The 26,893-nt window shown below is 44.5% G+C and overlaps 1 protein-coding gene and 2 pseudogenes across 1 annotated transcript; 2 read left to right on the top strand and 1 right to left on the bottom strand.

Annotated features, from left to right (window-relative positions):
* The first annotated feature begins 10,698 nt into the window (after positions 1-10,698).
* Positions 10,699-11,573, top strand: LOC136460887 (protein ALP1-like; annotated as a pseudogene).
* A 463-nt stretch (positions 11,574-12,036) lies between these two features.
* LOC136460886 (uncharacterized) lies at positions 12,037-13,171 on the bottom strand. Its single transcript, XM_066460421.1, has 3 exons — positions 13,054-13,171; positions 12,713-12,756; positions 12,037-12,552 (listed from the first exon to the last, which is right to left on the bottom strand). Exons 1-3 carry the CDS (start codon positions 13,169-13,171, stop codon positions 12,037-12,039), a joined length of 678 nt encoding a protein of 225 aa, XP_066316518.1.
* An 8,025-nt stretch (positions 13,172-21,196) lies between these two features.
* On the top strand, positions 21,197-26,242 carry LOC136460885 (probable glutathione S-transferase GSTU6; annotated as a pseudogene).
* The last annotated feature ends 651 nt before the right edge of the window (positions 26,243-26,893 follow it).

The following is a 26,893-nucleotide window of genomic DNA, read 5'->3' as shown; positions in this document are numbered from 1 at the left end:
TATTGTTAGAGATTGGGTTAAAGGGTGGTGTAGTGTTATAGCTTGAGTTGGTAGTCTCATGTGCCATCTTGAGTATGGTGAAGATGGTTTAGGTCCAGAAGCAACCGTTTGGTCGTGTTGAGCGCTTTAAAATTCATGCGCGTCACATGTCTCGGGTTGGTTGGCGCCGGGTGTGCGGTCACCGTGTGGCTTTCCCACGCCGTGCACATGGCCACGTCTCGTGCAGTCAACTGTGCAGCCACGCTTGGCCGGTTGAGCCGCCTAGGCTTGGCCGAGGCCGACCGCAGCGAGCCGCTGGCCCCGCGCCTTGCTGCTCTGCCTCGCACTGCCGTCTTGGGTGCCGTCGCGGCCGCGCACTACTCGCATCGCGATGATGCCATTGCCATCGCATCGTCGTCGCGTCCACGCTGGTCTGCTGCACCTCTGCGCTGTTGCCGGCCCTGTGCGTGTCGCCTCTGCCGTGCGCATGTGGGTGAGCCGCTGTCACCTTTTCATTTAAGGCGTAGTGGCCACACGGGCCATGCTAGTCGAGAGCGCGCGCCCCTGTCGGCTAGCGCTGGCGTGTGGGTCTCCCAATCTCGCCGCTCGCGTCCCACCAAGGCGAGGACGAGCTGAGCCCTCCTATCGCGTCATTCTCTCTTCTCTCTCTTCTTTCTACCACCGTCGTGTCGAGTCACGGTGAGCCAGATAGCGGGCAACTCTCATCAATTCCTTGTACTCGCATCTCCACCTTCATGCCCCCTCTCCAGCCACCCCCACCCCGCTTTGATTGCGGCTCAGCCGAGCTCCAATTTTGGAGCTTTGCCCACCACCGTGCCATTAAGGCCTGTCACCGCCCGCGACGTGGCCAGCCTCCACCACTTTACCCCGCGCAAATTCCTCTGCACCACTAGCTCGCCTTGGCTCCCTCTCCACCGTGCGCACGCCTGTGGGAGCGCTACCGCCTCTCTACTGTCACTGACACGGTCATGTTCGCCATGGCTTGTCACCGTGCTCGTCGTGCACACATAGCCAGCACTGCTCAGGTAGTCGCCGACCAAACCACCACTTCAGCCGGGTTCACGTTGTGCCCCTGGTGCTTATTCCCTATATCTACCGTCCTATTAGCACTGTGGCTCACCGAAACACGGATGCCACCGTTGCAAGTCGCTCGCCGCTAGGGAGAGCTCGCTCTGCTTCACCCCCATTCGTGCAACCATCACCCATCATCGCGTGTCGGCCCATAGGTGAGCATCGGTCCCCTTGCTAGGTATGCAAGGGTCTCAGGTGGCTAGCGTACCGCCTAGTGCCACCACCCGCCACGTCGGCGAGCACGGGTCATCTTGGGGACCTCTCCAGTGCGAAGGTGAAAAGATCCGAGGGTTCCATTGCAAAGTTATTGTCTATAGAAATAGTATGTGTAGTGTTCGCGCTATTGTTTGATAACGTGAGGGCATTTTTGTAAGAGTGCCAGCGCGTGGGCCACCCAAAAGAATACGTTTTTCTTTTTCATAAGGAATTAGAAATAGTTTTCTAATATAATTTTTGAGCCGATCTTTGATAAATCATATAAAATCATGTAGGTATCCAAAAATTATGAAACCAATTTTGTTAAGTTCCTAAAATTGTGCTCTATCTGTTAGTGTATTTAGTTCATATATATACATGTTTATACCAGGAGCTATTAAATCATTTGAGAATGCTCAATATTATTAAGTTAATTATTGTAGGGATTTTTGTGGTAGATTGGTGATAGCAAAAGCCCTGAAATTTTTATAGTAGCTTCATTGTATTATTACATGCTCGTTGTAATTTTGTAGCGTTAGAATAGATTGAGAAATATGGTAGCTAAGTACTCCTTGTTTTAGTATATATGAAATCGTAAACAAAGTAAGATATGCATTTTTGTCACTAAGATAATACTTGAATGTTTCATGCCTGTTTAATGGAAAAGATGGGTAGCTTAGCACCTTAGTCATTAGAGTTAGTTTAGCAGCTTAGTGAATATATTCTTAATTTAAGAGCTGTTGTTGCAAAAATGCTAAGTGTTACATCATCATTGCAGGCATGTAGAGAACGCGTTGGTGGAGTTCGTGACCGCCAAAGAGTAGGCATACGAGGAGGTGCTCGAGGAGTACAAGGAGGAGGTTCTCGTATAGGAGGGAGCCTCGGCGCCACTAGTGACTAACTTTGCTAACACCCCGCCTGCCCAAGGCGAGCCCTGGTGCATAACCCTTATTTTGAATAATCACTGGATATATATATGTGATGTGCATTTACGTTACAGGCTTATTGTTGAAACTACATGCATAGATATACCTACCTATGAGTCCTACTAGCTTAGGTCAAGTAGCTGCTATGCTTAGGTTTTTTGGCAGTGTGAGTAACCTGTCGTTACTCACAATAGGAGATTATTATTACTACTCTCATGATAAAATGGTGAAAGGAAATGGAGACCAGGCAGGGATATGGTACGGGTATTGGTGGGTGTAATAGGTTGTGTCCTACAGTCAATCGGACATAGCTTGGTTACACTATTTCCCCTATCTGTGTCGGTTAAGAACTGGTCATTGCATTGGATTCTAGTCAGGTCATAGACTTATTATCCTCAGCACATACTTACTTATGGGAGCAGGAAGGCTCATGATCTCTTATCGTGGGTTCCGGCTCTTTTCAGACCGACTGATTGGATACGGGGATGGAAGAGATCTAAGCACCGCTAAAAGGTCCTTGTGTGGTTTTAGTAATTGAGTGACAACCTAGGTGGACTAATTGTGCTTATGTGAGATATATAGGTGATTAGTCCACAGGTACATGTGTGTGAGCAACATATACCATGAAGGTGAAAATGGCTTGGAGATGTTGCAAAGCTCACACATGTGGTGATGAAGAAGCTTATTGCACATGAGACATGACATTGAGTCATGTGATCAAGGTGGAGAAGATCAAGACAAGACTTGGCTTGATGGACCGGTTGCAAGCGTGAAGGGCAAGTCGAAGGCTTTGGAGTGATGGACCGCGTGGTGGTGAAGCTTGAGCAAGACTTAGCACCGATGTACGATGGCAACGGTGAAGAGCAAGTGAAGTCAAGATCGATGAACCAATATAATCATGTGATGATATAAAGTGGATCATATCATTATTGATCATGTTGGTGCATGTGTTGAATCAACATTGGAGGAGATGGAATGGAATGCGCAAGGCAAAGGTATAACCTAGGGCATTTCATTTCACCGGTCATAGGTGTATAGAGAAGTTTGTGACCGGGTTTAGGATAGATGGCCATACTATCAAGAGGGGCAAACTTGTTTGCATATCGGTCATCTAAGTGCCACTCGAGTGATCTAACTTTGCATCGTCGCTTGGATTGAGTGGCGTGACAAGTTGAGTGGCTAATCCTTTGGAAAATGATTGTGAAAAGCTAACACACATACGCATGGTGGTGTACACTTGGTGGTGTTGGCACATTTACAAAGGAGATGAGGTTGGAGTTGATGTGGATCAACTCAGTAAAGAAACAGAGATGAGAAAGGTCCCACAGAGTGGACCGGACTCTAGTCACGTAGTGACCGGACGCTGAGGTTCAGCGTCCGGTCAGTAGTGGCAGTCAGCGTGCAGCGTCGGTCTATTGACCGGATGCTGGCTTTGAAAGTGACCGGACGCTGGAGGCAGTGTCCGGTCCTATTGTCGGACGAAGCAGTATTGCTGGAGAGTGACTGGACGCTGGGGCTGCGTCCGATCATGTCCGACCGGACGCATCTGGTCGGGGTCAGTACCTTACTGTAAACGATCGAACGCTGAGGGTCTAGCGTCCGGTCAGTTGAAGCTGCTGCGTCTGGTCAGAAGATGACCGTTGTGATCGGAAGAATGCCGTTGAACGTATGTGACACGTGGCTGTCATCGGGCGACCGGACGCTGAGGTCCAGCGTCCGGTCAACATGACCGGAGCGTCCGGTCGACCCGACAGTTGCCTAGTGAAGGGGTAACGGCTAGTTTAGCCCTTGGGGCTATAAATAGAAGTGGCCTTCAGCCATGGCTGGTGCTGAGCACCTTGGGGGACTTTGTGTCCATGCTTGAGAGTGCTTAGAAGCCCTCCATCTCACACATACTTGATAGTGATCATCCGATTGTGTGAGTGAGCGATTCTAGTGCGATTGCATCGTGAGGTTGCATCGAGTGGCACTAGGTGATCGAGTTGCAAGCCGGTGGTGCTTGTTACTCTTAGAGGTTGCCAGCTCCTAGATGGCTTGGTGGTGGTCTCCGTCGAAGCCTGCAAGAAGCTTGTGTGGCACTTCGAAGAAGAGCTTGTGAGGGGCATTGTGCTCGCCCCGCAGGAGTCATGAAGAGCAACTTTAGTAAAGCATGTCATTGAGCTACCCTCACCTTCGAGGTAGGTTCTTGTGGCGCCCGACGTGCGGGCTTAGCGGGTGATGCTAATTAGCTGCCGAACCACCAAGTGAGCGGTCGACACAACGGGGACTAGCGTGTTGGCAAACACGTGAACCTCGGGAGAAAAATCATCGTGTCAACCTTGTTCTTCCCATTGGTTTGCATCCCCATTACACAAGCTTGCAATTACTTTTATACATATTAAGCTTGTGTAGTTGCTCTTGTAATTAGTTAGCTTGTGTAGCTTGCTAGTTACCTTCTTGCTTGTGTAGCATAGAAGTAGCTCCCTTGCGTGGCTAATTTGGTTTGCGTAACCTTGTTAGTCACATTGCTTAGTTTGTATAGCTAAGTAATTGCGCTCTCTAATTTGGCATTGGTTGCCTTGTTATTGAGCATTGTTAGTGAGCTTAGTTGGCTTTGTGCTTTTGCTTACTAGCATGTGTAGGAGCTCCCTTGTCGCTTAAAGAACTAGTAGCATAGGTTTGTGTGACATTGCTTCTAGAATTGGTTAGAAGAGCTCTAGCTAGCCCGACACCTTTGTTGCTAATTAGTATCTTTGAAAGGTGCTAGTGAATATAGATAGAGGGGTGTAGTCTTGGCTAGACCGATAGTTATAATTCCACACTTGTTTCGGTTAGCCAATGAGACTAAATTTTAGAAAAGACTATTCACCCCCCTCTAGTCGCCATCTCGACCCTTTTAATTGGTATCAGAGCTTGGTCTCTCATTTGTGGTCTTCACCGACCCGAGAGGTTGGCGTCAAATGGGCTAGATGTTTGTGAGACACACATTTTTTATGACACAAACTTTGTACTTTGGAAAAATCACATGCTTGATCATTTTCGTGCAAAAGGACCTAAATTTTAGTGGTTGTCACTAGCGGTCTCACCATGTCTTGGATCATAGAAATCTCACCAAAGCTCAAAGAGTTCTCTATGAATTTGATGCACATGCTTGTTGTTATCTAATGGTTGCTTTGAGCTTTGATTTGATGAAACAAGTAAACATCAAGGGAACCGCTCGTGAGATATGTTAGTCCATCAAGGAAACCTTCGGTGATTCCTCCACATGGGATGATGGCAAATTTAAGAAGGAGGATGAGCCTAAGAAGGAGGTGCATGAGTGTGTTGAGCATAACCACAATTTGGTGATTGTGGAAGATTGCTCCACCTCATGGTCAAGTGATGATGATGATGATTGATCTACTACAAGTTCACGTGACAAGGTTGATGATGATGCCACAAGTGTTGCAAGTGATGATGCTACCCCATGCACACTTGATGGTGATGATGGTTCATGCTCAAGCCATGATGAAGACACTACTAATGCTCTCCAACTACACCACATTGTCTCATATCACAAGGTGACACCAAGGTATCAAATGATAATGTGGTTGATCATATTGATTCATATGATGAGCTTGTTAGTAGACTTGCTAGCATGACCATGTCTTTAGAAAATGAGAAAGCTAAAACATTGAAATTAGAAAATGAAAACTCATTTCTAAAGAATTCTTGTGAAGAACATAAGAAATTACTTAATGCTTATAAATCTTCATATGATGAGCTTAAATTGAATCATGAGAAACTAATTGCATCTCATGATGAATTATTAGAACAACATGCTTCTCTCATTAAAATGTTTACCAAGAAACTTAAAAACAATGAGAGTTCATCACATGGGTCAATTGATCAATCACATATTATTGCTAACCCTTGTGATGTAGGCAAGAAGCATGTATCCACCTCTTGTGATAATTTATTAGATATGCCATGCTCTTCACAAATAGATGCTTGTTCTACTTCTATGTCTTGTGAGACTAACATTTTGAAGGAGAACATTGAGCTCAAAAGTGAAGTGAAGAAATTGAGCAATAAGTTAGAGAGGTGCTACAACTCAAAAGTCACCTTTGAGCACATGCTGAAGACTCAAAGAAACTATGGTGACAAGTGTGGCCTTGGCTTCAAGAAGAAGATGACAAAGGGCGAAAGAAAGAGAGAAAGAAAGATGAAGAAGCAACAAGAAAGAAAGCTCTCTCATACCATGTGCTACCAGTGTCATGAAGCGGGACACCTTGCAAATGGTTGCCCTAACATTGAGAAGCTCAAGAAGATAAAAGAAGAAAAGAGGCTAAAGCATGTTAAGTGCTTCAAGTGCCGCACTTGGGGTCACCTTACCTCAATGTGCCCAACCAAGCAATTGGTGAAGCAACTAGAAGAGCCTCAACCAAAGCCACAAGTTGAGATAAAGAAGACACCCCAAGAGCAAATCAAGATCAACCATGAAGATGATGGTGATTTGATGATAAAGAAGAAGAAAACAAGAAGGGGTGGAAAGGCAAGGCATCCAATGCAAACTCAAGATACCAAGATGATGAGCAAGAATGAAGATGAAAAGAAAGTCTATGCTCACATCAAGTGCTTCAAGTGTGTAAGTATGGGACACTTTGCCTCTAAGTGTCCTACCAAGCTTGAGAAGAAGGCTCAAGCAATCCATGAGAGGCAAGGCAATGAGAAGCACCACATGAGCAAAGAAGAGAAGGCTCAAGCAAAGAGAAAGTGCTACTCATGCCGGGAAAGGGGACACATGGCACATTTATGTCCCCTAGGTGATATTTCTAAGCCTATTTCAATTGTTGATAATAATGTGCTTAGAAAGGATGGTAATGGTACCTCTATGGTTGCTATTGCAAAACATCCCGCTACTCATACTAAGGCATCGCCTAAGTATGTTGCTCCTAACTTGAGAGGACCCAAACTTATTTGGGTACTATCAAAAAGTGGATGATTGTTTGTAGGTACCATCGGCATTAGAGACTTGATTCAATTGATCTCACATTATTCATCATATGTTGGATCAAGTTATGAAGCTTAGTGCACATCCGAACCCAATGCCAAGAGAAAATTAAGTGAAGTCCAAGCGCTATCAACATACAAGTGCTATAATTCAAGTTGTTGGTGATTCATTGAATATATTTGATGACTTGCAAATAATTGAGTTAAAGCTTGCTAGTTGGATGATCATGAGCTAACCAAGGTATATCTCTTGTTGATCATTTTATTTGGGTGCATATGAGTTGATTGAATTGGATAAATATGCAATATTGCTTGCTATGAGATAATTAAATGGATAATTGATTAGAAATTAAGTTTGGATTGATTTGTATTGGATAAATTCATAAGATGACATTTAGTAAGTGGTTTGAATGGATATATGTCTTATGGAAATATTCAAACAAGTTAGTTTCAAGTTTGATTCACATTTGATGAAGTATAGCTCAATTGTTGAAATCTGTCCTATAATTGAGAATCTGAGCTAGCTGTGATATTAGCCATATTTGAGTAATCAAAACCCATTGGATTAGCATAAAAATTGGTGTACATGCTCTAGACTTATGGTATAAGATGCTGTACAATCTTCATAAGAATTGGATAAGAGATGCTTCGGTTTTGGAGTGGATCTTGTCAGCTATAGTGCAGCTGTTTTCAGCATGTAGCAATGGTGGAAGAATTGAAATATAGCAGCAATCTAGAAGTAAAATAGAGCTCAAATTTTTACAGCTGCTAGATAACTTAGTATTGCACACCTCCACCAAATTTAGTGGTATTTGGATTTGTACTTTGGGAGATATGCTTATTTCTTTGAAGGGTACAAAATCTGTCAGAAAAGTGACAAATATTGGATTGATCTAAAGTCACTTTGATTGAAAGGTCCTCAAGTTGGAAACATGTTTACAAGTGTTTGAGGTACCTAAGTTTGGTTTTGAGATGATCTAAAAGCATGACAAGCAAAGAGTACAAGGCTATTTGATTATGGAGTGTACTTTGCACACATTCGGTACTCAAATTGAAAGATCAAGATCAAACTCAAGATAAAGTTGAAGTTTAAGTTCTAGTGACTATTGGAAATCATTTGGTAGAAAGAAAAGGACTTAAACAAGAAGAAAGAAAAGGACTTAAAGAAGGAATCAAGGTTACTCACCAAGTTAAGTCCATCACTTATAGCAATCAATCAAGTTATTTCAAGTGAGTGTCAAGAATGGTTCTTGGAGAGAGGTCACTTCTCCCTAGTGTAGGGGCTTGCCGCCTATGTGTAGGTGAACCAAGTGTGGTACTTGGAAGGCTAACATAGAAGTGGTGATCCGAGGAACATTTGAGATGCTTAGTTGAAGCAATCAAAAGGGTTGATCAAGAAAAGAAAGCAACACCCAAAAAAAGAGCTAGTCATGATATTTCAAGTGGTATTCTCAAATTGATACTCTCATACAAGCAAAGATCAAAAGATGAAGCAAGTCAACCGCAACAAGAAAGTGCACTTGATCATAAGTGTTACTCATTTCATATGGGTGAAGAATGAAATTCAACATGATATCTATTGGTCTTCACCAAGCTTATAATTGGACTTCACATTGCTATTGGAGTAATGAATTGGAATCTATGTGACTATCCTCTACTCCAACATAGCAAAGGTATCATTGTAATATGCATGATCATCTCATCCCTTACTAGTATGCGGTTAGTGCATATAGTACATGCTTCATAGGATCATGCATAACATATAAAATGCTTAAATTCATAGCCTACCACTATTGTTTGAATGATTACTTGATCTAGTGGTTAGTACATGAATTTGTTCATGAGCTAGTGATCCCAAGTACTTGATCTAATTTGGATTGCTAACAAGTGACAAGTACAACATTGGCAAGATAACCCTTGCAAGAGGAGTGAAGAAGCTTGTCATTGGTTCAAACTGGACTTGGAAGCTTAGGCAAAACAATTTAGTTCAAGTCAATCATAGAAGCTCATGATAGTGATACGAGTACAAGCACAAGACAACAATGTAAATGGATATCTAGTTTGTTTGTTACAAGTGGTATCTAGACTCAAGTATTTCATCAAGAATCTACAAGTGATGTCTAGATCAACTCACAAGTGATATCCTATAAGTGGTACTCATGAAGATAGCAAATGTTCAAGAAGTGGTTTTTATTGATAAATCCAACAAGTGGTTTCATACTAGAAGATTCTTTCAAATGATATCACATCTACACATAATATCAATCATGCAAGAAAATGGTTCCACAAGTGATCCTCAACTTTAAGTGATCATCAAATGAAGAATGCATCCCTCAACTACAAGAGCTCAAGTGTATCAAATGGATGACCCATGCTATCACATAGGGGGAGGTGTCCCACAAATTGATCATAAGATCAAAAATCTTATGTGTGGTATCTCAAGAAGCCCTACACAAGTTACAAGTGGTATCTACAAATGGTGTCATTCCAACAATCAAGTGATGTCCATCAAAAATGCAAGATTCAAGCCTCAACCATCTAACCCAAATGCATACCTTTGCATCAATGAGAAACACACCTTTTATGGAAATTGATGACAAAGGGAAGAGATTGTACAAAGATATGAAAGCTTTTATAAGGGGGAGAGATAAATTATGTAAGAGCATCTCCAACTGAACCCTCAAATTTTGAACCCCTATCCTTGAAAGTAGGGCTCCCTCATCCAGATTCCATCCCCTACTTAGCTGTGAACTCCATCCGATCCCTCATATTTGCCTCCCTACTTTCTTCCACCTCTATTTTATGCATATCTTGTAACTAACAAATCAACCATTTTTAACAGCTATATTTTCAACATTTATACTTTTGATTAATGGCTACATTCCAATGGCCATTTTTTGTAATGACAATTTTTTCAACGTCTCTTTTTTAGAAGTCCATATTCCAGCAAATTTGTTGCAACGTCTCTATTTCAAACGGCTCTATTTCAAACGAATCTATTTCCAACGGCTCTATTTCAAACGGCTCTATTTCAAATGGCTCTACTCCAAACGGCTATATTCCAACGTCTCCTGATTTTATCTTTATATATGCTTGCACACTCACCTGGTTCATACACCAACTCATTCGTTTTTTGCTCCTTCTCTACTCTGTTGTTCCTTCTCCACCAGAAATGAGTCGTCTCTCTTGCTTAGATTCATCCTCATCTTCAGATGATGATGATGAGCCTGAGCTCATCCTTAGTGCATTACACCAAGCCCACACTCAATATCTAGCTTTGAATAATCCACGTTGGGGAGGTTCTATACCTGGCCGGAACTATATTCATAGAGAAAGAGAAAGTGGCCATTTTAGACTCTACAATGACTATTTCTCGGAGCATCCAACCTATGGGGAATCTATATTCCAACGCAGGTTTGCAAATATCTTGGTCAATTCATTTGCTCTCTTTTATCATGCTCTTTCTATGTGTAGGTTTTTTATTCTCATTTCTTTGCTCAGGTTTAGAATGGCCTGTCCTCTGTTTCTTCGCATAATGCAAGCTATAGAACAACATGACAATTATTTTGTGCAAAAAAGAGATAGATGTGGACGACTTGGGTTATCATGTTTGCAGAAGGTTACTGCAGCATTGATGATGATCAGTTATGGAGTACCGGCAGATTTTATGGATCAATATATTCGCATTGGTGAAAGTACGACCCTAGAGAGTCTTAAAAGGTTTGTTATAGCTGTAGTCAAAGTGTTTGGAGGTGAATACCTAAGATCTCCAAATGAGCATGATATTGCCAGATTACTTGCAATAGGTGAGCGCAGAGGTTTTCTAGGAATGCTTGGTAGCATAGATTGTATGCATTGGCAATGGAAAAACTGCCCTGTGGCATGGCATGGTCAATATACCGGTCATAAGCGTGAGCCCACTATCATCCTTGAAGCTGTTGCTTCCAAAGATCTCTGGATTTGGCATGCTTTTTTTGGTTTGCCAGGGTCTCTCAATGATATCAATGTTCTTCACCGCTCACATCTTTTCTCCAAGCTAGCCAAAGGGGAGACTCCTCAAGTTAATTTTACCATCAATGATCATAATTATACAATGGGGTATTATCTAGCAGATGGTATATATCCCAAGTGGGCAACATTTGTAAAGACCATAACTAATCCGCATGGCAATAAGAGGAAATACTTCGCCAAGGCACAAGAAGCAGTACGGAAGGATGTGGAATGAGCCTTTGGAGTTTTACAAGCTCGTTTTGCCATTGTTCGTGGGCCAGCTCGTAGCTGGGATAAAGAAACACTTAGAGAAATTTGACAGCTTGTGTCATTATGCATAACATGATAGTCGAAGATGAGCGAAATGAAGAAGACGACTTCCACTACGAGGGTATTGGCCAGCTAGTGAGACCTACATAGCGTGAAGTTCGTAATCGCACACATGAGCTACATGAGTTCATGCAAGCTCATCATAATATTAGAAACATGGAAACCCACAGCCAGCTTAAGGAGGACCTAATTGAGCATCTTTGGCAACGTCATGCAGACTTGTATTAATCATGTACCATGTACTTTATTGAGGCTTGTAGTCATCATTTTACTATGTAATTTAGCACTATATAATTTATTCAGGCTTGTAATCATGTACTATGTAATTTATTATTGAGGCTTGTACTCATCGTTTTATTAAGCATGCACCATGTATCGTGCCTTCTATTTAAAGACACACATAGCTCATAGTCCACATATAGAGGCAACAAGAATTAAACTTAGTGGTTCGGACATATTGTTCTTACATAGGTCCTACAATAATACTTAAATGACACGATGGTTCACAAATATTGCCCCACACACATAATGCCCCACACATATAGCTATCATCTCAAAGTGCTCCACCACCAAGACGAGCAATGATCTGATCTTGCATTGTCTTGTAGAATATTTGTTGCCGCTCACTCAAAGAACTAAGATCCATATTCATCACTTTCTCATCGTCCTGCCTTTGTTTCAGTTGTAGTTCTCGTTGCTTCAGATCAAGCTTCCTATTCTCTACTTCTTGATTTAGTTCAAGCCTTCTAGTCTCTACAGCTAATCTTTGATCATTACGCTCTTTTTTCCTAATCTCTCTCAACTCTTCGGCCTTCTGTCTCTTGAGCCACATATTTTCCATTGCTTCCATGTATAGGTTTTCTCCATGAGCGACAAGATTTTTACCTCGGCGATCTTTCTCCTTCTTCTTACCGATAGGCCTACCTTTCCTTGGTGAAGTATGGCTGGGACCCTGCTCTTCATCACCAAGATGACTTTCATTGGTTTCAGGAATACACGACCTTGGACCTTCCCTGGAAGATGACTTCTGTTTTTTTGTAGGTCTTTGGTCGGTCCACTTTTGTTCATGCTGCAATACATTCCAGCAATGCATCAATGAAAATGGTCTTTTTTCTCATCTTTCTCCTTGTACATTTCAAGTGCTTGTTGTATCTACACAATTTAATATGTGTTAGTAACCATGAATGCACATATACATTTCTAACAAATTGAAAGAAAATGCCTCTTACCTCATCTTGTTCAGTCACACCGCTTTGGTTTCTATTTTGAATCGCTGTTAACCATCCACAAAATCTGTTAACACTTTCATTAATGATACCCCAGCGATGAGAGAGAGAACTAATATTACGATCAGATTGAAAATCCTTGTGCTCATGGAAGTAATCATGAATTCGTTGCCAATAGGTAGCACGAGGTTGGTCGACGCCTTGAACTGCATCCAAGCTTACTTCTAGCCATGCTTCCACCAACATGTTATCCTCTTTTAAAGTGAAATTTTTTTATCTCTTCTTGCTTCCTTTCGTAGACTGAGAGGCTTGTTCAACAACATTCTGTCCTTCAGGTGAGATACCAAAATAAGACCCTGTGCCACATTGGCCATTTCCATCTTCAGGTGAGATACCAAAATAATCAACCTCGGTGTTTTCCACATTGCTCCCAAAAACATCATCGAAGCTGGGCATTTCCATCTTCCTGTGCCACAGGCCCGTAACAAGTTATGCTATTAATTCTAGTTCCAATTAAGTACTACAACTTACCTGTATAAACAAAATAAAAATATGCAATGCTCTAGCCAACAGAGTCGGTCTTGCCCAGGAGAAGCAATAATCTGCTATCCAAAAAAATATGCAATGTATAAAAATATTCCACTATGATCTTATCAGAATCGCTGTCATCAAGCCCCAGGAGAAGCAATAATCTGCTATCCAAAAAAATAGTAGCATACAAGCATTGAACGACAATGGCCCTTTCTCTTCCTAAAAGGAAACATACTACTTTAGGAAGACTTCTGAAAAAGAGATAACATGTGCATTCTGATTTCAGAGAAACATACTACATTATATATTAGGATTAACATAAGAGAGGGTCAGCGACAAATAAATTTTATGCTTTGTGAGCAGTCTTGTCAGAAAAAATAAATAAATATACATGTATATTGGGACATTTAGAAATTAATGACAATGAAGTTGATCAGACCTTGTATACCGATCAATTATTTACATTACAAAAGGGCTGGGACTTGTTTATGGAAGCCTAAGGTGATGGTCATTACCCCTGAGCGATCAGTTTCATTGAGTAATAAACAGAAAAATAAAGCTATGAGTTTCCAGCTGCACAAAATAACTAATTTAATGCATGGCTGAAGAAGTAACGTGTTTGCATTTTTCTGTTTTCCAATCCATGAATAAATGCCCTTATAAATCTGTCGAATTTTAAACTGAGAAAATGTTATCCCCGTTCATTTGTAGGTGGTACCAGTATTTAAAACTAAGAAAATGTTATCCCCGTTCCACCCATGGGAACATGGGACAAACTGATGCCATTCCTAGCCCATGCCTGCGAAGGATCCAGATAACTTTGCCTAGTATCAAGGTGGCCACAAATGGTACTGCCGATATTTCAGATGAACGCAAAGTTGTTGGAGATTTCCACAGCAAAAACTAATGAATGAGCACAGATGAGCTAAATGAATTGCAGCCAGATTGGTGCTTAAAGGCTGCTGCCTAGTACAAGATAGCAATCTAAATAAGAGCATCACACTCCCACAATCCCAGTAGCAGCATTCACTCTTGACTCGGTTGAGCATTCAAGGCAGCACAGAAGCATGGGTCGAATTCCCCCGAGACTGAACAGATCAGAGCTGTGGCAAGACCAACAAACAACAACAGTGGCGTCAGTCCCCAAGGGGCAGCAAGATTTCATGAAGAGAAGGAGGCCATGCGAGAATCATCAGATCTAGACGCGACGATCTCCTGCTCAACCCCCAAAACTAACCAAAATCGAGAAGCAGAGATCGACAGCAATCCAGAGAAGCCAAGATTTCGAGACACCGCGAGAAGAAGGAAGAAGATGAAAAAAAATCCCGCATCACAAATCCACCACCAACAATGGACGAAAGAGGGCGAGGAGGAGGGGCTAGGGGGCAGGCAGTAGCATGGCGGAGCTTGCTGACCTGCCCAACCAACGCACGAGCAGTGCTCGCTGCTCCAACCGACCGTAGCTGATCTATCTTCTCCCCACGATGGGATCTAGTAGATGCGGTCTCTCTCTCCTTGTCTCTACAACTACTAAATACGATTGGAGGATGGGCATACCTGGTCAACGATGGAGCCAGCACGGCAGCGTCGGAGACCGGCGGCGTCGACGCAGAGTAGGCACGAGCGGAGATGTCCGAGCACGTGCAGGCTCGTGGCGGTTGCTCCCGTCATGGATGAGGGATCTCGTGCGGTCCCCTACATGTGAGGGATGGGAGGCGATGGATGAGGGTCTCTCATCGGGTGGGAGTCGGATGAGGGATCGGTTGGAGAGCTGTTTTTGTGGTTTGACCCTCAAAAGATGGATAGGGGGCTGAGTGAGGGATCGGTTGGAGATGCTCTAAGGGGAGAGATAAGATATGAAAACTTAAGAGGTTGGACATGGACATGGACAAAGAGGGAGCAACATTGAAGAAAAGAGATGGATCAAAATTCTTGGACAAGAGAAGCACACAAGTAGGGGGAGCAAGCTAATGAACTTTGATTGATTGCATTTGATATGTGCATATTCATGTGCTTGCTTGTATTGCATAAACTTTCAAATTCAATATGCATGCTTGTGTGGTGTATGCTAGTTGTAGAACTTGAATGATGATTTGATAACTAGCATGCATAGGATGATAGCTAGACACTTGGTATGCTTTACAAGTAATGCTAGTACCTTGCTTCTAATGTTGATCTCACAAAGGTATCTAGTGCTTTTATATCCAAGTGATATCTAGCTAACCATGGTGCTAAGGATGAACTTAAAGGTGTAACTCCAATTGGTACACGCTTCAAAGGTTTATTCTATACACCTTAGCATCATTTAGTAGTAATTACTCTCCCACAATTTTAATCTATGCATATGTGCGACCTTCAAATCAAACACTCTAGCACATATGTAGGGGGAGCTAATACTACCATTTTGGGTTTGTGGTACTTGTCCAAAATCATTTACACATGGTAAAATTGCTTGGGCAAGCAACATGAATCCAAAAGAGCTTAATTTACATATCTTTGTAGAGTTGTCATTAATTACCAAAAAGGGGGAGATTGAAAGGTCCTTGTGTGGTTTTGGTAATTGAGTGACAACCTAGGTGGACTAATTGTGTTTATGTGAGATACACAGGTGATTAGTCCACATGTACATGTGTGTGAGCAACATATGCCATGAAGGTGAAAATAGCTTGGAGATGTTGCAAAGCTCACACATGTGGTGATGAAGGAGCTTATTGCACATGAGACATGACATTGAGTCATGTGATCAAGGTGGAGAAGATCAAGACAAGACTTGGCTTGATGGACCGGTTGCAAGCGTGAAGGGCAAGTCAAAGGCTTTGGAGTGATGGACTGCGTGGCGGTGAAGCTTGAGCAAGACTTAGCGCCGATGGACGATGGCAACGGTGAAGAGCAAGTGAAGTCAAGATCGATGAACCAATATGATCACGCGATGATATGAAGTGGATCATATCATTGTTGATCATGTTGGTGCATGTGTTGCATCAACATTGGAGGAGATGGAATAGAATGCGCAAGGCAAAGGTATAACCTAGGGCATTCCATTTCACTAGACACAGGTGTATAGAGAAGTTTGTGACCGGGTTTAGGATAGATGGCCGTACTATCAAGAGGGGCAAACTTGTTTGCATATTGGTCATCTAAGTGCCACTCGAGTGATCTAACTTTGCATCGTCGCTAGGATTGAGTGGCGTGACAAGTTGAGTGGCTAATCCTTTGGAAAATGATTGTGAAAAGCTAACACACATACACATGGTGGTGTACACTTGGTGGTGTTGGCACATTTACAAAGGAGATGAGGTTGGAGTTGATGTGGATCAACTCGGTAAAGAAACGGAGATGAGAAAGGTCCCACAGAGTGGACCGGACTCTGGTCACGCAGTGACCGGACGCTGAGAGCGTCCGGTCAGTAGTGGCAGTCAGCGTGCAGCGTCGGTCTATCGACCGGATGCTCGCTCTAAAAGTGACCAGACGCTAGAGGCAGTGTCCGGTCCTATTGTCGGACGAAGCGGTATTGCTGGAGAGTGACCGGACACTAGGGCTATGTCCGATCACGTCTGACTGGACGCATCCGGTCGGGGTCGGTACCTTACTGTAAACGATCGAACGCTGAGGGTCTAGCGTCCGGTCAGTTGAAGCTGCTGCGTCTGGTCAGAAGATGACCGTTGTGATCGGAAGAATGCCGTTGAACGTATGTGACACGTGGCTGTCATCGGGCGACCGGACGCTGAGGTCCAGCGTCCGGTCAACACGACCGGAGCGTTCGGTCGACCCGACAGTTGCCCAGTGAAGGGGTAACGGCTAGTTTAGCCCTTGGGGCTATAAATAGAAGTGGCCTTTAGCCATGGCTGGTGCTGAGCACCTTGGGGGACTTTGTGTCCATGCTTGAGAGTGCTTAGAAGTCCTCCATCTCACACATACTTGATAGTGATCATCCGATTGTGTGAGTGAGTGATTCTAGTGCGATTGCATCCTGAGGTTGCATCGAGTGGCACTAGGTGATCGAGTTGCAAGCCGGTGGTGCTTGTTACTCTTAGAGGTTGCCAGCTCCTAGATGGCTTGGTGGTGGTCTCCGTCGAAGCCCGCAAGAAGCTTGTGTGGCGCTCCGGAGAAGAGCTTGTGAGGGGCATTGTGCTCGCCCCGCGGGAGTCGCGAAGAGCAACTTTAATAAAGCGTGTCATTGAGCTACCCTCACCTTCGGGGTAGGTTCTTGTGGCGTCCGACGTGCGGGCTTAGTGGGTGATGCTAATTAGCCATCGAACCACCAAGTGAGCGGTCGGCACAACGGGGACTAGCGTGTTGGCAAACACGTGAACCTCGGGAGAAAAATCATCGTGTCAACCTTGTTCTTCCCGTTGGTTTGTATCCCCATTATACAAGCTTGCAATTACTTTTATACATATTAAGCTTGTGTAGTTGCTCTTGTAATTAGTTAGCTTGTGTAGCTTGCTAGTTACCTTCTTGCTTGTGTAGCATAGAAGTAGCTCCCTTGCGTGGCTAATTTGGTTTGCGTAACCTTGTTAGTCATATTGCTTGGTTTGTATAGCTAAGTAATTGTGCTCTCTAATTTGGCATTGGTTGCCTTGTTATTGAGCATTGCTAGTGAGCTTAGTTGGCTTTGTGCTTTTGCTTACTAGCATGTGTAGGAGCTCCCTTGTCACTTAAAGAACTAGTAGCATAGGTTTGTGTGACCTTGCTTCTAGAATTGGTTAGGAGAGCTCTAGCTAGCCCGGCACCTTTGTTGCTAATTAGTATCTTTGAAAGGTGCTAGTGAATATAGATAGAGGGGTGTAGTCTTGGCTAGACCAATAGTTATAATTCCGCACTTGTTTCGGTTAGCCAATGAGACTAAATTTTAGAAAAGACTATTCACCCCCCCCCTCTAGTCGCCATCTCGACCCTTTCAATCGCACTGAGTCCGGGACTCAGGTGTCGTGGCTTGGAGTCTAAGTTTGGATGGGGACCTAGCCCCCTTGATAGGAGAGTGGTGGGTTGTTCCTGCTTGTGCCTGAGGTACAAGCGGATCGTGTGTTTTGGGGTACCCAACTAGGATACATTGGTTCGCCAATCACCGTGTGATATGGTATGACTTGTCTACGATCTATCACGGTAGTAAGAATTGAAAGATGGTGAAATAGATCTGATTGCACAACTCTTGCTTGAAAGTAGAATAGGTGCTTACATAGAATGGTTAGCTAATCAACTAATCATGACTGCTAACAAAAACATACATAAGGATTCACTATTAGTAATGCTTTACGCAAAAAGGAAACACATCAAACCATAAAGCTTATCATATCCTTTGGAGTCGGGAAATTATTCCCACTAGTCGGGTAAGTCTTGCGAGTACATTGTGTACTCAGGTTTTATTTACCCCTATTGCAGATGTAGCTTGAGGAGTAGCTGTTGTGTGGAGGATTCTTCTGGTGGGCACAGACAGATCCTTGTATCTTATTGTTAGATGTTTATTTTAATTCCGCTGTTTAAATTCTGCACTCTGAACTTGGTATTGTAATAATGTATTTCTGAGAACTCTTGTTGTATGAAATGGACTAAGTAATGTAAGCTCATTCTCATTATTGAATCTTGGATGAAAAACATGGATTGTTTGAGTTCTTCCTTAGGGTGTGCTCGACGGAACCGTCCGATATAGCTTGCTTTCATGGTGCTTAGTGTCTAGTGAAAGACGAACGCCTCCGAAGGTGTGTTATTTTGGGTGGTTCTGCCACACCATTAGTCGGTCTAGAAAGAGCCAGAACACATGACAAGAGCATAACGAGCCTTTCCACTCACATAAGCAAGTATGTGCTCAGGTTAATAAGTCTGTGACCTGACTACCATCCACAGCAACAGACGGTCCTCAATCAACATGGATAGGGAAAATAGTGTAACCAAGCTAAGCCCCATGGCCATGGGACACAACTCGTTACACCCACCAATACTCATACCATATCCCTGCCCGGTCTCCATTTTCCTTTCATCATTTTTATCATGAGAGTAATTATAATAATCACCTATTGTGAGTAACGGTAGGTTACTCACGCTACCAAAAACCTAAGCATATCAGCTACTCGAACCTGCACTAGTAAGACTCATATGACAGATATATCTATGCATGTGGTTTCCATACAATTTCTGTAACGTAAATGCACATAACATATATACATATAGTGATTATTAAAAATAAGGGTTATGCACCGGGGCTTGCCTTGGGCAGGCGTGGTGTCATCCGAGTCAGTTGATGGTGGCTCCGGGACCTCCTCCTCATATTCCTCGATGATCTCCTTGAACTCGTGATCGTCTATGGTCACTATCTTCACCAACTCGTTCTCTACATGCATGCGATGATGATGCAACCATTTAGCATTTAGGCAACAACAACTCTTAAAATAAGAATACGCACACCAAGCTACTAAGCTAGCTCCTAATGACTAAGATACTAAGCTAACTATCATCTTCATCAAGCAAAGTGTTGGGTTCAACTAACAAACCCTTAGCTTGGCAAATTAAGGATATATCTTTATTTCTATTAGTGATTTAATGTATATTAAAACAAAGAGCATTTAACTACCCTAATGCTTAATCTATTCTAAGACTACAAAAATTATAGTGAGCACATAATAATACAATGAAGCTACCATAAAAATTTCAGGACTAAAGTTATCACCAATTTACCACAAAAATTCCTACAATAATTTACTTAATATTATTAAGCATTCTCAAACGATTTAAGAACCCCTAATATCAACACATATAAGTATGAACTAAATACACCAACAGATAGATCACAATTTTAGGAACCTTCACAATTTTTGGACACCTACATGATTTTATATTAATTACCAAAGATCAGCTCAGAAATTAAATTAGAAAACCATTTCTAATTCCTTAGAAAAAAAAGAAAAGTGAATCTCCCACGCGGCCTGCGCGACCTAGCGCGCGCGCTCACGTGGCGGCCCATAGATATGGCCCAAGCGAACACCGGCCCACACGGAGACGGCCCGCGCTAGGGAAAGCCCGCGCGCGCTGGCGATTTTACAAAAGAGACCTCAAACTCCTCCCAATTTACAACTAAGTACTAACACTATTTTCTCCACTCTCAGATCTTCTCACTTAACCCCCCCGCTTCCCTGGAATTCCCCCGCACGCACCCCCGGCTAACCCGTGCCCGGCGGTGCGGCGAGCGGTGGCATGGGGTGGCCACGCCGTCCACTAGAGACCCGCACTGGCTCGTCGATTAGGCCGACATTCAACTATGGTCTCACCGCCTACGCCGAGCAGCAACGCGGGGCGGCAGGACATGCTGGAGTTAGTTGCGGTGGCGCGTGGCCATCCACGACGGTGGCGCGACTGCCCCGGTGAACCAGAGCACCTAAGGTCCTAACTGGCTAGCGAGTGAGCATCAGGAGACTACCATGGACCTGATCGAGGTGGTGGGTGGAGAAGAGGGTGACGGAGAAGGGTTGGCCACGTGCGGCCGAGCCGTGCGGTGGCGCACCATGGTGGCACGATCACGTCAGCGACGACAGGGAGGTGGTAGCGGTTCGGCTAAGGCGCACAGGGTGAAGAGGGAGTCAAGACAAAGCTAGTGGTGCAGGTGAATTGGTTCGAGATGGGCGGTAGGATTGCTGCCCTCGACCATGGCTGAGCGTGGCCTTAATGGCACGACGGTGGGGAAAAGCTCCAAATTGGAGCCTAGTAGTGCCTTCTTCATGGCTGGGTGGGGTCGGGCAGCGAGAGGACATGATGATGAAGCCGTGGATGCGATGAATTAAATGGAGGTGATCGATCGCTGGGTAATTTGGTGGCATGGCTCGACGACGGTAAGCAAAGAGAAAGAGGGAGACGGGGCCAGCAGGTGGGCTCAACACGGCCTTGCCTTGGCGGGATGTGATTGGCGCGATCAGGGCGTCACACGCGCGGATGCAATCGGACAAGCACGTGCGCCCATTGACCGACATGGCCCGCGACCGCAGTGCCATAAATGGCAAGGCGACGGTGAGCTCCACCACGTGCGCGTGGCAGCGGTGAGCACCAAACCAGGCCAGCAGCAGGGTAGGGGTGTAGAGGGAGGCAAGGATGTGATGGTGAGGTGACGACACCTATAGCGGTTGTGTCACGGCACGAGGCGGGTCGGCAGGACAACAGCGCGGTGAGGCAGGCGGCCGCGCCGCTTGGTCGAGCGAGCATCAGCGGTGGCTCCACGCGGTAGAGCCAGTGGCGGCTAGGACAGGGTAGTCACAGTCGGCCATGCGTGGCAGTGCACGTGCGTGCATAGAGCGAGCCGGAGTGGCGACGTCGTGTCCCCGAGACATGGTGACCGCGCTCACCCGGTGAACTAGCCCGAAATCATGTCTTGCACGAATTTTAAAGCGCCTATAACAACTAAATGGTTGCTTCTGGACCTAAACCATCTTCACCATGCTCAAGATGGCATGTGTGGCTACCAACCCGAGCTAAAACACGACACCATCCCTTAACTCGATTTCACAAAATAAATTGCCAAACATGACATTGTCTTGCTGTCTATAAACTTAAAATATTCTAAGTCTTTGAGCTCAACTTGATTCCAAGTTGCATTTCTAGGCCATTAGAAGCATTAACTAGCGAAGTTATTTTTCAACGGCAAGGATTTCATTGTCATCTACAAAGTCCATATTCCAAACTTTATTTAAGTGCTAAATATATGTTCTATAGTATTTTTGTTCAATAAAAATTGGTTTTCAACCCTACATGATATACATGAATTATGGAGTAGCTTTTCATTTAACATTTTTATTGATCATCTTAAGTTACAAAAAAAATTCATCCACACATTCTACCACATGTGTTATCACATAAACATGATGCTCATGACATGTTTTAGTAATTTGTTTAAGGCGTAACACCGAGGGTGTTACAGTTTTGAAACAACTTTCCTATTTTACACTCAGTGTTTCGATTAATCTAAAAGCATGTTTGGTACCGCTCTATGAGCTGCTCCATGTGACCATATCCAGCTTCTTGACTCCACCAACTAAACGAGAAGAGGAGCAACAACTTCAGGTGGCTCACCCACAAATCACGTTGAGAGGAGCCAAAAACGCAAGGCAGAGCTGAAAAAAGTGGTTTCCTCCTGCTTCGTCCTCATATCCGTGGGCCTAGGGACAAATTGCCTCCAGCCTGGAAAAAGGAGGAGGTGAGGCGTAGAGCCGACGGGGGTCAAGTGCCCGGGGCGGAGTAACCTGGCCAACGAATGGGGAGAAGGCAACATGAGTAGGAGATGAAGTGGAGGGCGACTGAGTAGGAGGAGGATAGTAAAATGAGGTAGGCGAAGGAAAAAGGCACTGAGACAAGCATGGGGAGTGGAGGAGCGTTGTGCAGGCGAGCAAACTGACGTTGGGACGAGGAAGGATAAGGGAAATAGAGAAATAAAAAGGAAGAGTAAGAGATAAACCAGAGGAGAAAAAGTCAAAAAAGAAACTAAAGGAGAAATAAATAAGGAAAAACAAGAAAAGAAAAAAATAGAAGGCATTATGGACATTTTGTGCATTTTACCTATTATTAGGAGAAACTATTTTACGAAAGACTTTTCTAACTAGTGAAGCTGGAGATAAGAAAAAATTATAAAAACTATTTCATTACAGAAGCCACATTTATAGATGGAGCACCACCAAACGTGCCCTAACACCCAAATTCTCCTCCAATCGTCAAACGCCAACCTTGTTTCTCCTCCTTCTCCGGCATGTTTCTCAGCTTTGGTGAGCATATATTCGGTGAGATTAGGATTTGAGGATTCGATGTTCAGGCTGCGGGTAGAAGAAAATCTAGGGATCAGGGGCAACCTGGCCTAGCGATGGTGTCAAACCTGTGATGTTGATAGCCTGATGAGCCAGTTAGCGTGGGAGAGGTCATGGACGGCGATGGAGGCAGCGAGGCGCCACCGGAGCCGACATAAGGGGGTTGATGGCGGGGGAGCCGAGGCAGAGATGAAGAAGATGGCGGGAAGGAGGCGTGTTGGATTGATTGTAGCGATGGGATGTGATGGCGGACGGTGAATCCACCAGCAAGGGCACCGCCGGAGCCAGGCAGGGAGGTGAAGGTGGCGGGGGCGAGAGACATAGATGGGCACGGTCGAGTGTGAGTGGTGAAAGAAGAGGAAAGATGTAAGGACCAATTTAGTAAAGCTCCACTCATTGATTCTCTAGTGGAGTAATTCTGGTGGGGGAGCAACATATTGAGCAGGTGAGAAATGATTCCGGTGACGATTAGATGGGAGTGTTGGGGAGCAGAGTTTTTTTTAGCTCCCAGCTTGTAATGTAAATGGTGAAATTACCCTTATCATCTCTTCACTAGAATCCAATTATATTTTATCTGTTTGGTAGCATTTCACATAATTTACTCCAAAAAGCTGAGGAAGGAGCCCTACAAAACATGTTAGAGTAAGCGATTTGATCTAAGATCTTGATTTTAGATCTGACAGTCCAAAAATTTGAGTGCTGAGAGGCCTTAGTCTCATATGGACTAGTTGTAACAGAGCATCCACTAGCAAATAAATACTGAAAAGTGATTATAGAAGTTCAACTAATTTCATCCTAGGCACCACAAGGTAGAGCATGTTTTTAGAAAAAAATAATTGTTTTCATACTTTTTAGCTAAAATAATTTATCTATGTATTTTCTAAGATTAAACAAGATTTTAGGATTTTTTAACTGTATATCTTTTCATGAAAAAACGTTTAGATAATTTTAAAAAAACATATCTGTAACCAATTTACCATTCTGAACTATCAACACGTTTTTATCTTCTTGCTGCTGACATAGCGATACGTACGACGGCTAATGTGATGTCATGTAAACTAAATCGATGTTTGAACCGTCCAGAGACCAAAATAAACAATCTAAAGGTTTTTTTTTTATGATGAAGAACAATTTTATAGTTGAAGGGACTAGAGAGAGTGATGAAAATTAAACTTTGAGAATAGTGGAGAGGGTGAAAAGAAATTCGTCGGCAGTACCGTTATGGTCGGATCCGATGGGGCTGTGGGGTTTATTTGCTCCGGTCCAATCGTACCCATGATCTTGTCCAAACTTTTTTTACGAATTATATTAGATAATAGCCGGCTACATTAACACGTTACAAGCACTCCGAATTACATAAATATTCCGAAACTGATTTTTATTTAAATTATACTCACGTCGTGAATAGCTTCAGATCTTAAAACCAAACATATACAACGCTTTGCAGTATGGATGAGCGCATAGACAAACCTCAGCAAAAGACCTGAGAACAGATGTCAACGAACGACGGCCAACATTCGTGTAGACGGAGTTGAGAAACTTCTTCTTTCTGGTGTCTTCCTTCTTCTTTCTACCACCAAAGAATGAGGAAGACCGATCTGAAACTTAATCTCTTTAGTACTTCATCGTGGTCAGATCTAATCACGATAAAACGAAAAAGAGATTGAAGAAAATTATTTCATGGCGGTGACACCATCTCCGTCTTGATGTCGCCGTCCGAAAATAAAAGTCTCCATGTCATACTGATGAGGATGCTGATACCGTAGTTGTCGTCCTCATCTTCAACAGAGCCGCCATGGAGAAAACAATTTCATCCTGCCATCTCACCGTCACTGATAAGCCAGGCTGATAAGTTAGCTGAAGCTGATTTATTGTGAAAGAAAAACACTGTACCATGACTGATAAGTCAGACCAAAAGGTTCAAACGAACGTGACAGTGTCAATCGGCTAGGATGTACTGATGTAACCATCGTGCAGAAAACTAAATTGCTGGTTCTAGAAGAATCGAGACAGATTCGTGTTGCTTAAGTGTCAAATGGTTCATTCAATGGCCAACTGTCCACTTTATGATCTGCTTTCCTCTGCTCACGACAGAGCTGACGAAAATCGCTGCCTGCCTGCCCCGCTGATAAGCAACGTCGGTTCACCACTCACCAGTCAACGATTCAAAGTTGATGACCACCTAACCCAGATCAGTTAATAAATATATGATGACTGGTTCGCCCCTTTCGCTGTCGTGAAACTATATATCGAGAATTCCAACAGCGTCGAACAAGCCGCCTGCAAGTGCAAGACTGCAATGGCCGGCCGGAGGCGAGCTGCAGCTGCTGGGCTCGTGGTACAGCCCCTACGTGATCCGCGCCAAGGGGGCGCTGGGGCTGAAGGGGCTCAGCTACGAGTACATCGAGGAGGACCTCTTCAGCAAGAGCGACCTCCTGCTGAAGCTCAACCCGGTGCACAAGAAGGTGCCCGTCCTCATCCACGACGGCCGCCCGGTGTGTGAGTCGCTCGTCATCGTGCAGTACGTCGATGAGGCCTGGTAAGCACCGGGACTCCTCATCTCCTCCCCGCCGACGCCCACGACCGCGCCACGGCTCGCTTCTGGGCAGCCTACATCGACGACAAGGTACAAGAATGCGTTGGTGCAGATGCTGCAAGCTATTTTGCTTCTTGCGCTGAGAATCTGGGACCATAGGCATTGCTAGTTGATGGATTGATTCTTTGTGATGTGCTTGCAGTTCTTCCTGGCGTGGAGGCAACTGTTCTGGTCGACGACGGCGGAGAAGATAGCAGAGGCGTTCGCCGGCGTCGCCCCCGTGTTGGAGACGTTGGAGCGAGCGTTCAGGGAGTGCTCCAAGGGGAAACCCTTCTTCGGCGGCGACGCCGTCGGGCTCGTGGACATAGCGCTCGGGAGCTTCGTGCTGTGGATCAAGGTGGTGGACGAGGTGGCCGGTGTGAACCTTCTGGACGAGGCCAAGTTCCCGGCCCTGGCGGCGTGGGCGGAGCGCTTCCTGGCGGTGGACGCCGTGAAGGAGGCCATGCCGGACGCCGGGAGGCTCTTGGAGCACTACAAGGCGTTTCTGGCTAAACGGGCTTCACCTGCTGCACCAGCTGGTTACTGATCACTGTAACAGCAAGCTAAATGATCGTGCATTTTCTCTGCGTTATTAGCAGATGTGTATTATTAGGGTTCAAAGCATATAACCATGAATAAAGCTTTGGTTCTGTCGAGGCGATAAACCAATAGAATGTTTTTGGAAACAAAAAAGATATTTGCTATTGATGATTCTGGCATTGTCCGCTGGTGTGTGCACGACAGTGTGAGCGTACCGGACGGTGGTTATTCACGCTTACTCGACTGTCTAGAAACTTCTAGAAAATACTGTGGCGTGTGGTGTAGAAGCGTGCGGGGGGTGTGCTCCTTACCAGGTGGCAGGTGCGCGATGGCGAAGCAGGGCGGGTTGGGGAGGAGGGGAGCGGCGGCGCGAGGGCTGAAGAAATAGAAGGGCGCCGCGCGTTGCCTGGTGGTGGCGGTGGATTCTCTGCAACTTGCGACTCCTTCCCGTGGTTATTCACGCTTCTTACATCCGAGGTGCCTGGCTACGCCCACGCCCACGCCCGCGACGCTCGTTCCCGCGCCCACGCCCGAAGAAGGAGACGGTGATGGCGACGGCGGCCTCCCTCTCCATCTCTCCCCCACTTTCTTCTCCAAATTCGGCGGGCATAGAAGGGGTTCTGGGGGTTGACAGGCCGGACATGTAGTGGGGACGGCGACAGGCGCACTACTACATAAATCTTAATGGAGACGGACAAAGAGGGTTAACGGAGGCGGACATTGCAACCGCCTCCAATCAAAGGTTACGGTTAATCGTGACTT

Source organism: Miscanthus floridulus, chromosome 6 (assembly GCF_019320115.1).
Source record: "Miscanthus floridulus cultivar M001 chromosome 6, ASM1932011v1, whole genome shotgun sequence".
Classification (NCBI taxonomy): Eukaryota; Viridiplantae; Streptophyta; class Magnoliopsida; order Poales; family Poaceae; genus Miscanthus; species Miscanthus floridulus.
This window is presented reverse-complemented; position numbering and strand designations above follow the sequence as displayed.

Coding starts and splice junctions, on each gene's coding strand:
- LOC136460886 (XM_066460421.1), bottom strand. CDS start 13,171: ATGGAAATGCCCAGCTTCGATGATGTTTTTGGGAGCAATGTGGAAAAC. Junction 12,757..13,053: donor TGGCACAGGGTCTTATTTTG/GTATCTCACCTG, acceptor GATGGTTAACAG/CGATTCAAAATAGAAACCAA. Junction 12,553..12,712: donor GTGTGACTGAACAAGATGAG/GTAAGAGGCATT, acceptor AATGTATTGCAG/CATGAACAAAAGTGGACCGA.